Genomic DNA, 14,482 nt, shown 5'->3' on the forward strand with positions numbered 1-14,482 from the left:
TAAGAGGTCTAGTAGTGACAAGACACCGTAACTTAGAAATGATGCCCATATGTGGGCTCGAGGAGAGGGAGGAGAAGAGGAAATCGAACAAAAAGGGTGGGAATTGGGAGGGAGAGAGAGAGAGAAAGGGACAGATAAAAAGTGAAGCAAAGACAAAGACAATCATATGGACCAAGACAACAAGGAAACGTAATTCGATTTGAAACATCGAGGACAAGCCGAGAGACCCCCACGGCGCATGGTAAGACCATTTACGTTACCTTTTGTACCCATCCAATGATTGTACGTCATAATATAGCGTTTTCGTGTTATCATCCTTGACTATCAATTTCATTATTTCTATGCACAGGTGTCCCAGTTTGTAATATTATATAAACACTTGGTTATCGTTAATCGAGCACGATAATAATCCGTCATTTTTACTTTAACAACGGATTTGTCTTGTGGTGCTTGAAAAAGAGCGCACTTTGATTCGTTCTTGTGCAAACTGCAAATGGATTTTACTTGAATTTTCATTTTCACCCAATTTTACATTTTCTTCCTCTTAACCAACTTTGTGTGCCATCCATTTACCTGTCCTGTATATCATTCGTTTATTTATGATCATGTTGGTATGTATTTATATACTGTCAGGGGCTTTTTGATTACTCTTGTCCGTTCGTTGATCCCCTTTGGACTTGCGGGACAAGCAAGCACACCTGTCGGCCCTCCGAAAGTTGTGCTCCACGATGCAGTGCCTCTCTGCTGACGCTGCATCGCCGCTTGGGGATTAAACCCGGGACGACGCTTCTCTGGAAGGGGTAAAAAAAAAGAAAGAGATTAGATGAACACGAAGCGAGGTGGTAATTGATCACTACCAATTTAAATATTGGGGTGCTGAACGCCAACCGAGACCACGTCCAAGTCGCGGCTCTCATCACGAACGTTAACAGTGTGTTCTTACATCACATACTCCTAATTTATTATCCGTATGGTCTGTTATCATAGCTAAAGAGCATGTTGAAACAAGTACACCGAGTAAACAAAGTGTTCCACATTCAGGTTCCGCGATAGCACTTCGAACTTAATCATCCACCTGAGAAATGTATGAGAAATATTGAAGTCACCCCGAAAATGATTGATGTGAACTTGGCAATTAAATAAATAACTAAATACAAACAAACGAACGAACATTTGAATTCTGTGAAATTAAAGATTTTTCAGAACAACAATCCCATGTTACCATACTGTGTGTTGGAGTGTTGGTTCTGCCGAGCAATGTCTTGCTTGGGTCATGCTGGGCGGTTTGCCATCCCTCTCCCAACAGTAGTTATTGGTCAGGATTTTGTAATTTGTTAATGGTGCTGGCGATAGCTCACCTACTCTTCGTAAAGGACACCGTGGGATCTTTAATGTCTACTAACTCATGTCGGCAGTTAGGACACCCAGTTTAACGTCCATCCGAGGGACAGTACACACACACACACACACACACACACACACACACACACACACACACACACACACACACACACACACACACACACACCGATAAGTCACCTTACCTGTGAACCACTGGGATGAGAGTTTATAGCTGAGTGGGGATTCAAACCCAGGCTGGACAGCCAAGAGGTGAGTTGGAAGAACAATGCATTTGTGCAATGCACAAAATTAACCAAAGTCTTCGCAAGGATATTTTTAATAACCCATCCATACCATGAGAATACTCCAGCAATGAGGTTTTAATCGTCTCTAGAATGTACATAGCCAAAACCACAAGTGCACCATGAACCACCTTCACTGGACCGTCTGAGAACATGTTCAATAGCTACAGTTACACATGCGAACTGTTGTTGAAAATCGGAAATATTTCGCATTGATGAAGGACTTGCAAATTGGCAAGAAGGTCTCGAGGACGGGACACGCAAGGAGACTTGAACCGTTTCATAATAAATGATGATAAAACAGAATGTCGTCATAATTATACACCGAAAGAAGAACTAATGAACGTCTCGCTCGCTGAGCTTGAAGATATCTCATGGTCGAAGACTACTTCCCTACATGTCTTCAAGACAGCTGTTCACCCCCATCCCAGATCATCCTCTCATCCATAGCTATCTTGGTTTATGTGTGGATGGGTTATGGTATCTGGGGTTTGTGCCGTGCAAGCATGATGGGCCGAAAGGCCTCCTCCTGCATTAAAGTTCCTTCTGTGGTGTGTGTCTTTTCTAGCCCGTTAACCTTCCCCAACCCCACCTCTTTCCAAGTTTCCAGTTTTTCCTTTCTGAGAGTTTGCTTTGCAAGCCATGTTGTCCATGCCTCGCCCTCATTTTAACCCACATCCCTTATTAGTCTCCCTCTATTTTGTCCCTCAACCCTGCTGTTGGCGTATCCCCCCCTCCCCCTCTCTTCCTTGCCCCATTTTGTTCTGTTATGTCTTGATTCGTTCTATGTTCTAGCTCCTCCACGAGCCTCGACTTTGTGTCCAAAAAAGACCCGATGACGTTGCTCAATATCATACCTACATCACGATTCATCACCTCGAGCAGAACTCAATTCGTCCATAAACTGGTAGTTGTGAGTTGGAGTTTGGTTGTTTGTTTGTTTTTTTGCCAGTATTTTCACCTTCATGCTGGTCCATCCATTCCTCACCCTGAAAAACAATTTCAACCTTATGTATTGTGGGTCTCGTATCGCTGTTTGCGATTTTATATCTCTCCTCATATTGAAACCTCACGAGCAGGACATCACGGCCCACGAGGATGAGTCGTGATCAGCGTTACCATGGCTACATCCAATTAACCAAGTACTGCTGTAGCATCTTTGAACCGAGGTAGAATTTGCCATTGGTATACCACCGGCTGGTACCGGCAGTAAATGGTAGCTTTCCCTTTTTCAACGATATTCTGATGTTTTTATGAAGCATTGCCCTTCTTGTGAAGTCGTAGGATGATCGTTTTTGTTACATGCACTACATTAACATTGCCAGTATCTTCCTAGTTCATTTGTGATCATCAATATTTTTATTATTTGTTTTCAAAATCTACTACTAACGATACGACTACTACTACTACTACTACTACTACTACTACTACTACTACTACTACTACTACTACTATTACTACGACTAGTAAATTATTCCCATTTCTTGTGGAGTCAGCCAGAGAAAGTTTTTGTCCCAAGTGTTTCAAGAACTGGCTGGCTAGGCAGGAGTGTGTTCATTTACCAAGTTTCTTGTAGAGCACTTGCCAAGTCGCTTAAGCACTTAAGCAAGCACTCCATTAAAAATCAGTGAGAAGGAACGGCTGGCTTGACAAGCAAGACACTGGGATCTTCAACGTCCATCCGTTAATGCGAGCAAATGAGATACTCGAGTCCATGTACTAAGCACCAATTAGTCGGGTAGGGAATGAAGGCAGGATAACATGGTTCAAAGGTAAGGGTACTTCCTCTGTCCTATCTTATTGGACTATTCATTTTAAAATAAATTGCAGTACTGGTTAAAAAACAAAATGTCGAGTTCTGGTGAATGTACTGATGTGGACTGGTGAGCAGGTTTGTGGATCTGCCGTTTGGAGAGGTTCTGGGCTGAAAGGATTGAAACCTCGATGAAAAATGTTGCCCAGCTGATGATCCAGGCAGTTGAGAAATCAGTAAATTGCTTATAAGTTAAAGTTATAACGTCAAATAAAATAGCTTTTATAAGTACTTACCAGTACTGTGTGTGTATGTGTGTGTGTGTGTGTGTGTGTGTGTGTGTGTGTGTGTGTGTGTGTGTGTGTGTGTGTGTGTGTGTGTGTGTGTGTGTGTGTGTGTGTGTATGTGTGTGTGTGTGTGTGTGTGTGTGTGTGTGTGTGTGTGTGTGTGTGTGTGTGTGTGTTACGTCTGGCTTCCTTCTTGGGACTAGTGCAATAATTGGTCTATATTTTGATTATGCTAATACCATGTCCTGATGCTGTGTGGATTTTGCTTCCCCGCTGATGGACCTCTGGTAGCTTTTACTTATTCCTACATTTAGGTATTAGCGTGATTGCTGAATCTTGAGTCTTGTCTGGGTTCTTCCTTACATCTTTGATGTTTGTTCTTTTTCTCTCAAACCTCTTTTTAGTCTTTCACAGTTCCTTTTCCTGTTTCATACCTCCTTTATTCCTACTTCCCCTTTTAATACCTTCCCCCCTCATACCTGCACCCTATTTTTTTTTCTCTTAATTTTGGGGGCATGAGCTGCCTGCCCTCGTGTTCACAAAAAAAACAGCAGCTGCTGACTTTGATCCGGTTTTAAGGTTGGGGTAATGGCTGTCACGACCTGATCGCTTGGCATTGTCAGTGTAGGTGGGAGAACTTTCAGTTCTATACCAGGTAGTGCCCACCTTAAGAGAGGCAGCCCCTCACCAACAGGTATCCTAGTCAACTTGTCTCTTCTGTCTGGTCTGAGTCAACTGGACTAGGTCAAAAAACCGAAAAGTGACAATAATGTCAGACTTACGAAAAAGCATACAGCGTCAGAATGAGTCTGTATGTTTTGTCGAGTACTTGTAAAGCTGTTTTTAAAAAGTGTAAAATTCCTCTAGATGTTTGAGTTGTAAAGTTTTTAGACCTTGTGAAACTTTTGTTTGTCATGTGACAGGTAAGACTTTTGTTGTTGATTGTGAATGTTTGTTGGGTTGTCAATCAAAGTACATTATTTATCTTCTCACTTGTGGAGATTGTGGATTGCAATATGTTGGTAAAACGTCTCAATGTTTACATCAACGTTTCAATGGACATCGATCTGCTGCATCGTCTGGTATGAAGACATTTATATAATAATTTCAATCAAGTTGGGCATGTTATTAGTAGTTCGATTCAAATTATAGACTCAGTTAATATTTACGATTTTGAGAATAAAAAGGAGTGTAATGTTGAGCCAGGATGCAAAGATAACTTTTGTATCAGGACATTATGTGCGATCTATCTTTTGGGCCTTAATGACGGTACAAGGTAATGTTTTTGGTAATGAGTATTTTGTTAATCCAATCAGAAGGAGACCCAGAGGTCATGGGCATCGTAGTTGGTGTTGTGTAGCTCCAAAAATGGAGATTTCAGAGATAATTGATAAACTTAAAGGTTTTTATGAAGGAAAGGTTTTTCATGGTTTTTTATGTTCTTCTGAGATCATGTTCTCCAGAGTTTAGCAAGTTCATATGACATGTGGTCGTTTTTGATCAAAGCATTTTATAGTAGGGATCTGGTGAAGAAGTCTACTCCCAAAGTTGATCGGGTCCGTGACTTCTTAATTTGTGATTTTTCCAGCAAGCAGGTAGATAGGCTTCAGCTTCATTCTGTTTTTTAGGGATCCTAGTGTAGAGAGACCAGATAAAGTTAGGGAGTGAACCCCATTGAAGGTTTATTTCACTTTCACCAAGACCAAAGGACAATCCTTATTCAATTATGGAAAATTTCTTTAAATTTTTAGAATAAATATAGTGAAGGACATTTTGGAAACTGTGTATGCTTGTCTTTCCCTTTTTTATATAATCCTTGTGGATACATCGTCTCTGGGGATTTAAATATAATTAGTAATAGTGAAATTAGGGATCTGATAAAAATGGGAGCTAAATATAGGGAACCAGTAACTAAACATTGGAGCTGCATTCAGTCTACAATTGTGGATTCTGACTAATTTTGTTAACAAAATGTGCACCAAGTTTCAGTTATCTGTAAACAGTCTTAATGCATGGTTTAACAGAGTTGTGGAAATCCTGGATAATAGGTGATCATCGGTTTTTTTTAGTAGTCAGAGCCTGCTTTCACTGGGTCGGTCTAAACCAGTGTTGAACAAGCCGAGTGTTTGTAAAGACATTCAGGATCTCCATGATAGCTTCATAATAGCTCCAGCGGATAAGGCTGCCAATAATTTTGTTGTGGTTTGTAAAAAGTTTTATGTAGAGGTTTTATTATTAGAGTTGGGTATTGATGCAGTTACTTTCACCAGTGTAGGAAATAGCACTTATGTTCCTTGTTATAAGTCACTCCAAGATTTATTATATCTGAGCATCAGGAAGTTTCAGTTAATAATTTCAGTATTAAATGTAAAGAGGTAAATCTTTGTATTCCTCGACTTCTCTGGGTTCCTCAGCTTCGTAAGAATCCGTACAAGTTTTGGTTTATAGCGGGTGCCAGCAAGTGTTCTACCAAACAGTTATCAGTCATCGTTAACTCAGGCTTACAAGATTAGGGAATAGTTCAGGAAATATTGTTTAGGAATTGAGAAGAATTCTGGTTCCAACGCTTTCTGGAGCATTAATTCTTCTTTAGAGTTCTTAGACAGAATTAGATGCCTCAATATCAAGTTTGGATTTATTTTGATTGTTAGATTTCGATATATTTACAAATTTGGATTTAGTACGAGTGAAGGATTCACTCTTCAAAGTGATTGACAAGGTTTTAAACTCTTTTAATAAGTTTTTGTGTGTCAGGTTTGATAGAGCATTCTTTTCTAAAAAATAAATAATCAAGTTTTCATTGTTTTGATAAGCAGAAATTTAAGAATTCTGTTAATTTTATTAAATACTTTTGTGTCTTTTTGTGGGATAACGTTTCAACAGGTTAAGGGTATTCCCATGGGTGGGAATTGCAGCCCCCGACTGCTGTACATTTTTCTTATTTTCTGTGAATTTTAATTGATGCAGAAACTGATGGAGAAGAAATGAGGATGTACAAGTGTATATCATAAAGTTGATGATTTCAGTTTCCCTGTCGTCTTGTACACCTTTCCAGGTAGCAATGTACCAATTAAAATGGGTTACAATGTCTTTTCATCTCAGCTACTTAGATTTGCAAGAATTTGTTCAGTAAAGGATGATTTTGTGGAACATTCTGAGAAGGTTTTTTTTTCCATCATGTTCAACAGAGGATATTTGGCTGATTGTTCGATCAGGTCTTGTGAGAATGTCTTTGGACTCTATCGTCACCTGTTATTTAAGTTTGGTTGGTTTTCATGTCAACAAGTTCCTATTGCATTACATTTGATGTAATAATAATGAATTAATTGTTTTAATGACGTTAATTCTTTCATTAATATTATTGGTTAAACATATATATTTATATTTATAGATGGTATTAAATAAATGAGGTATTTAGATAAACAAAATAATAAAATAAATAGTATAAATAAATATTATTTATAAAATACATTATGAATAAGTTTTAAAATAATTTATTGGTGGTTGCTAAGATACGCAGTGCAGCATGTTAAAATCAGTTGTTAATGACAGTTTGAGTCGATGGTTCGATGGAGGTGCAGTGTAATGGACGTGTCTACAAGGTAAAGTGTTTATCGCTTAATATATTATCATATAAAGTGGTGTATAGTTAAAGTTATTCATATGTAGTAATATTTTAAATAAAAGTAATAATTACATAAATGTATAAGGATATTCCATTGCTGTGTTGACTGACTGTCTGGACACAACTTTGAGGTTGTGGGTCCCTTGATGCTGAGTAATCTACTGAGGTGGACCGGGGACTGGGGTTATGGATCCGCCGTTTGGAGAGGTTCTGAGCTGAAAGGATCGAAACCTCGATGAGAAACGGTGCCCAGCTGATGATCCGGGCAGTTGGGAAAATTACTTATAAGTTAAAGTTATAACTTCAAATAAAATAGCTTTTGTAAATACTGAAGTGTGTGTGTGTGTGTGTGTGTGTGTGTGTGTGTGTGTGTGTGTGTGTGTGTGTGTGTGTGTGTGTGTGTGTGTGTGTGTGTGTGTGTGTGTGTGTGTGTGTGTGTGTGTGTGTGTGTGTGTGTGTGTGGTTTCGTCTGACTTCCTTCTGGGGATTACGGTGCAGTAATTGGTCTTTATTTTGATTACCATAAGCTGTAAAATTACCTTTATATTAAAGGTGTTTTATATATTGTCAGTATTATAAATGTATGTAATTTCGGTAGTATAAATGTATGCACAGTATTGTAAATATAAATGTATTTATTCTCACATGTATGTACCATAAGCCAAATTTAATAACATAGATGGATTTAATCCATACCAAAATATATAAAACATTAAGCATTTAATTACTTTAAAAATTGCAGAATCAAGAAAGAAAAAAAAAAGTAAAAACATGGAGGGATAAAATCTCAAAAAAACAACCAAAGCAGACCCAAACGCAATACCCTCTCTGGTGAGGGTAACGAGGTAGGAAAGACATAATACCACAATGCTCATGGATTAGCAATCACGAAATCTTTTGACATTTTACTTTTGTTGTGGGATTGTGATGGTTAAATAAGAAGAATAACAATGAATAATGATACCACATTACGATGCCACAATATAACACAACAATCCTCCTCTGGATTTACCATCACGACATCTTTTGACTGTTATATATTTATTCTCACTCGTATAAACCATTAGTATAAGTGTACATCCTCTCAGGATTGTAAATGTTTTGATTTGTAGCATAAATGTTTATACTTTCAAAATAAATGTACATTATAATATATTCTCAGTGTATATGTACATATTGTTATTATATATGGCCATGAACTTTGTGATCATGAAAATCTAAAAGAATATGACTGTTATTATCTTTTTGTGAATATTTGTACACACTATCGAAATTTAAGGTACAATATCTTAATTGTGTGAAAGAATAACAATTAACATTAAATATATGTTTGTAAAGAACTCATATGTTGGGATTTAGGTGGGGATAAAGTTCACTTCGAAGCAGGTTCGGATCCACAATCAGCAAAATTACTTATCACCTACCCAACTCATCCACCAAGTTTCGTCTGAATCCGTCCAAAACGTTTGAGATGTCATACTATATATAGTTTTTGGCCCTATCTCTCAAATAATCACTTGAAAAATCCTAGTATCCGAATCCGGATCTTCACCAAAATATATAATCAATTCGTCCTTGTCACACACCCAAACTGTCCACCAAGTGTCGTCCAAATCCATGCATATCCTTTTGAGTTATCATGCTCACAGACAGAAAGAGAAACGGGTGAAAACATAACCTCCGTCCACCTTTGGTGGTGGAGGTAATTGCCAAGAAATGCTAATTGCAGTCTTAAATATTTCAAACACAGCCCACCTACTTGTTATATACAATCCTCTGGATACTGTGTATAGTCTGTACCAGGAAACCCTAAATAACTGCCCCTTTTGGATATTTTTCCCTGCAGAAGAATTGCCCACAAAGACAGGATCCATTATTCCAAGTAATCTTTTCAAAAAGTGACCAATTCACCCCTTCCATCCATTGATAAGGAATGGCAGGCTTGGCACCACACGGCATCGTAGGGTGCAATACAGGCAGGTGTGGCCTGAACTTTGTACGTCGATGGATGTATTTTGATTGTGTTGTGCAGAGGGACAGGCAGAATGACACTGCGGGTACTTTTGCCGTGTTTTGCCATGGCTTGCAAACAAACATCCAAGCATCTTGTAGAGCGCTCACCAAGTGGCTTAGGCACTCAAGCAAGCACTCCAATGAAACGGTTGATAAGGAATGGCAGGCTTGACAAGCGATTAGCGATCGCTGATCAGTCATATTAAACACCACTCTGAGACGCCCATAGTGTCAAACAAGTGTGAATTGGAGAAATGAACACTTATTTTGCAGTCGGAACTGCTGCTGAGGTCAATTCCACAATTTAAATTTTGAAATTTGGCTCAGGTTAAGAGATTCGTGACCTTATAGCATATGCAGAAATTAAATAAAGGTACGAACACTGGCATCTCCTGGCATTTATAAACATTGTGATGTATCCAGTGATTTGTAGGTATGAACACGAGACATTTGATGATATAAGTGAGGAAAGTGAAAAAAAAACATTGAGCGTTTTATCATAAAGAAACCATTGCAGCCTGTTCCAAATCAAGGTATTGTTGAGCAGGTCAAAATAAATGGCGAATTAAGACCTCAGCTAGGGACAGTGGGCTGACAAAGGGGTTGACAAAAGTTGAAGCCTTGAAAAAGGATAGTTAAAAGTAAGGCCATTAATTATCTTCAAAAGGGGTGTTTAAATTTACCCAAACACCCAATTTTCATTCATGCCCTCCCTTGGAGTTTCCTTAGTATGCTTGCAAGGTTTCAGGCCGTTAGGTTTCATGGTTTTGGAGTTATGGAGGAGACATACTGACAGACACACACTGACATTTATTATTATTATAGATACCCAAGGGTTACATCATCCTCCCAAACCACCCATGGGTTACATCATCCTTATGAACTGCCCATGGATTAAGTCATCCTTCTGAACCACCCATGGGTTAAATCATCCTTCCCAACCGCCTATGGGTTACACCTTTCTCCTGAACCGCCCATGCCTTACATCATCCTTTTGAACCACCCATGGGTTACATCATCCTTCCCAACCGCCGATGGGTTACACCTTTCTCCTGAACCGCCCATGCCCAACATCATCCTTCTGAACCACCCATGGATTAAATTATGTAACCCTTCTGTACCACTTGTGGATTCTGTCATTCTTCTGAACCACCCATGGATATGTAATCTTCTGAACCACCCATAGATTAACGGGGGTAGAAAAGATCATCTTTCTGAAACACTTCACGTTATGCTTGCCAGGATTATAAGCGTTTATAATACTTTAGTTCTCAACTTGAAACTTGGAAGCTGCATAGGGCACTCAAAAAGTTAAAGTTTTAAACATGTTTCCTACCGTTTCAACGAATATTACAGAATATGTGATGAAAATTGTACAATGAAACCCTGCCCCTTCTGCAATCCCTCTTCCTTCCAACTAGACGCCAATGTCTGATCCTCCTTTCTCCCCTTCTCTGGCTACACCACTTCCCGTGGGGAGTTACTCTCCCTGTACTTTCGGGGGGGCTGGTCTTGAGGAAGGATCCATTGTACAAACGTCTTTGACACCACCAGAAGGAGATGCTGCAGGTCACGGTATATTGTCCATTTTGTCACGTGACATAATCTGCTTTTTCTACACATGAGCTCACCACACACCTTGTGATTCCTGATTAAAATAAGCAAAACAATAATGTGTGTATTAAAAAGCAAAACAATATATATATATATATATACATATATATATACATACATACATATATATACATACATACATATATATATATATACATATATATATATATATATATATATATATATATATATACACATACATTCAGTATATAACCCTGTGATTCAAACTTGGTTCTTCACCATGATGTGATCGCTTCATCTTTGAATGTGCACTGTATACAGCCCCACAGATGGAAACCAAAAGCCCCCAAGTAGTTGCAATCCATGCACACTTGGAGATGAAACCTCTTTGGGAAGAGTTCCATCAACTGGGCACCGAAATGATCGTTACAAAAGCCGGCAGGTAAGGAAGCGTTGAGGAAAAGTGCAAGAAATTCCTGAGAAATTAGTTTTAAAATTAATGTTTTTAAAATTTTCTTACAATATGTACTATAATTGGCTGCCATGCAGATGCAATGAGAAAACACGAGTTGCATTCCATAGGTTATATTCTCCATGAGCTTGAATGAGGAATTATTAAGGATTTGGACTTGAAGCATCTGGACACCGAACTCGCGTTGGGTGAAAATATAACAAATACCACCATTGGATTGTCGGTAAAAACTCCACTCGCTCACCCACTAACCTTGGAGAGGGGTGATCTGCCTGCAATCATCATACTAAAATAAGCAATTTGATGTCCGTGTGTCTGCATGTCTGTGGCCGATGCATTCGGTCGTTACTTCTCCATTGTCAACCAAACTTGCTAGGAGGACTGTCAGAAGACAAAGGTTTATGCAACTTCGTTTGCCTCTCCTCCGATCCCCCAGGGGTTCCGAAGGTGGGGTTGACACAAATTATCCACATAAATGTGTACCATGTAGTGGTGGTGGTGGTGTGAGAGGGTATTACAAGTTATTTTTTTTTTAAATTGTATACAATGTTGAGGTTGATATGATAGCTAACACACATAACGTACAACAAGGGGATCAGGAGACAAGAGGGGTGGGAGAGGGAAGGACAAAACAGTGGGAAACAGACATTAGGAGATCTGTGGAAGGAAGAGGGATAGGGTGGGGTATACAGGGAAAAAAGATGGACACTACAGGGACTTACAGCAAGGAAAGCAGGGAATTTGAAGGAGCTGGGTTTGGGGTGGATTAACGGGGGTAGAAAAGATCATGGTTTTGTAAGGGGGAAGATAAGAGGTGGTGGTGAACAGCTGTTTTGAAGACCTGGAGGGAAGAATGGGATTGAACAGAGTGGGAGTTTATTCCAAAGGTGGGAAAAAAAGAGGAATGAAAGAGTAAAGGTAAGCAGTGATTATTGATTTTGGTTGTTTAACCAGAAAGGGTTTGCTGGAGGACCTTGAGCGCCCTGTGGAAATATGGGGGGAACATATCGCAGACAGTGGGGGGGGGGGGGCGAGGCCGGAGAGGAGACGGTAGAAGACAGAAAGACCACCGACCTGCCTGCAGTGAGAGAGTGAGAGGCCCAAAGACTCAGCCTCATCGTGGGAGATACCAACGATCCTAAATGCCTTGGTTTCCACATTGTGAAGCTGAGAAAGGTGAGAGGCGGGAGCACCAGACCAGAGTGGAGAGCAGTACTCCATCACGCTGCAGAAGAAAGCTTTGTATGTGGTCAGGAGCTCAGGTGTACCAAGGATGTTCAGGTGTGCTTTAGACTCGACTGCAAAAATTCCCGAAGGTTTCTCATGTTTTGGTGCCTTTTTCCACCTTGGAAATACATCTGCTTGAGCACCAGCGTCCAGAGCAGTCAGGCTTTACACCAAAGAATTCAACGATTGACCGTATCCTTGCTCTTCGGGTCCTCACCGGACGCAGACGAGAGTTTCGGCAGGGGCTGCTTGCAGCCTTTGTTTATCTCTGTAAAGCGTTCGATTCAGTGAATCGGGATGCCCTCTGGAGGATTCTTGGTCTTCGTGGGGTGCCATCAAAACTGATCGATCTGATGTCTGAACTCTACTCTGGTACTGAGAGTGCTGTGGAATGTGGTGGTACCATCTCTGACTTATTTCCAGTTGTTACTGGAGTTCGTCAGGGGTGTGTGCTGGCCCCCACACTTTTCAGCACTTGTATGAACTGGATTCTAGGGAGGATGTCGGAGAGATCAAGCTGCGGTGCATCATTTGGGAATGTCAAGATGTCGGACCTTGATTTCGCAGATGATGCAGTCATCTTTGCGGAGACTTTAGATATCCTTTTGGGGGCCCTCGAGGTGCTGAATGAGGAGTCGGAGCTGCTGGGATTACGGGTTTCTTGGGTCAAAACTAAGATCCAGGCTTTCAATGACATATTGGATGCTGCTGTCCTGTCTGTGTCTGTTTGTGGTGAGGATGTTGAGGTCGTGGAGAGATTCACTTACCTTGGCAGTGATTTAATGTCTCTGCTGGCTGTGAGTCAGAGGTCAATAGATGTCTGGGTCGGGCCTGGGGAGTCATGGATTCACTGGATCATGGGGTGTGGCGCTGCCGGTACCTGTGCGGCGAGGACGAAAGTCCGAATCTTCAGGTTCTTGGTGCTTCCAGTCTTGGTCTATGCATGCGAGACTTGGACTCTGACCAGGGATTGAGACGGAGACTTAATTCCTTTGGTACCAGGTCTCTTCGGAGAATCCTTGGCTACCGCTGGTTGGATTTTGTGTCCAACGAGCGGTTGCTGAGAGAGACTCGGATGAGATTTGTTACCTGCATAGTCCGTGAGCGTCAGTTGCGGCTGTATGGACATGTGGCTCGTTTTCCTGACGCTGATCCTGCTCACCAGATTCTCTCAGCTTGGGAGTCTCGTGAGTGGAGGAGGCCAATGGGCCAACCACATGTCTTGTGGTTGCAGCAGGTTGACCGGCATTTCAAGGAGATGGGGATGGGCCTGGCATCTGCCTGGAGGATGGCCAGACGGAGGCCCCTGGAGTACCGGTGGAAAGTGGACGCAGCGACGCGCTGTTCTGGCACATGCTCCCATACCTGACCTGATCTTTTGACTCCATCCCAGGGCCCCCAGGTGGCAGGATCAAAAATGATGCTGCTGTCGCACCTTCTTGTTATGCGGTGATCATAACTCGGAAGTTTGGTAAATTTTTGCACAACGGTTTAGGAGGAGATAGCGTGACGGATGGACATACAGACAGACAGACAGACAGACAGACGGAATAACATACAGACAGAAAAAGAGCCGTTTGCAATATCCCCATTTGTTTCTTGAAGCGTGGGGATAATTAGGATAATAACATGACCCTGCCCCCATTCTGGCCACTCCTGTAGGAAGTGGGTGTTTCTCCTGAAATAAAGACAGCTTATTAGTAACTAATTATTATCTTATTAGTATTACTTATTAGTAACTAGGTTATATTCTTATTAGTAACTTATTATCTTATTAGTATCTCGATTTCCCATTCGTTACATCATCCTTCCGAACCGTCCATGGGTTCCATCATCAGCTTTTTACCCCTTTCACACTCCAAATTATCAGGGTTATCACAGAGGTAA

General features: G+C 40.7%; 1 protein-coding gene across 3 annotated transcripts in view; it reads left to right on the forward strand.

The window, feature by feature from the left end:
• The first annotated feature begins 94 nt into the window (after window positions 1-94).
• Window positions 95-14,482, forward strand: part of LOC147025970 (T-box transcription factor TBX1-like) — a 47,061-nt gene continuing 32,673 nt past the window's right edge. The window contains exons 1-3 of one of the 3 annotated variants that reach the window (XM_085880911.1): window positions 95-241; window positions 10,743-10,896; window positions 11,218-11,338. In XM_085880911.1, the coding sequence (XP_085737037.1) occupies window positions 239-241; window positions 10,743-10,896; window positions 11,218-11,338 (278 nt within the window). In that variant the 5' untranslated portion in view covers window positions 95-238. The remainder of the gene's footprint in view (window positions 242-10,742; window positions 10,897-11,217; window positions 11,339-14,482) is intronic. The other 2 variants (XM_085880908.1, XM_085880910.1) reach the window with 2 other exon arrangements.

Source organism: Eptatretus burgeri, chromosome 5 (genome assembly GCF_056783735.1).
Source record: "Eptatretus burgeri isolate ZD-2024b chromosome 5, Ebu_testis_v1, whole genome shotgun sequence".
In the NCBI taxonomy this organism is placed as follows: Eukaryota; Metazoa; Chordata; class Myxini; order Myxiniformes; family Myxinidae; genus Eptatretus; species Eptatretus burgeri.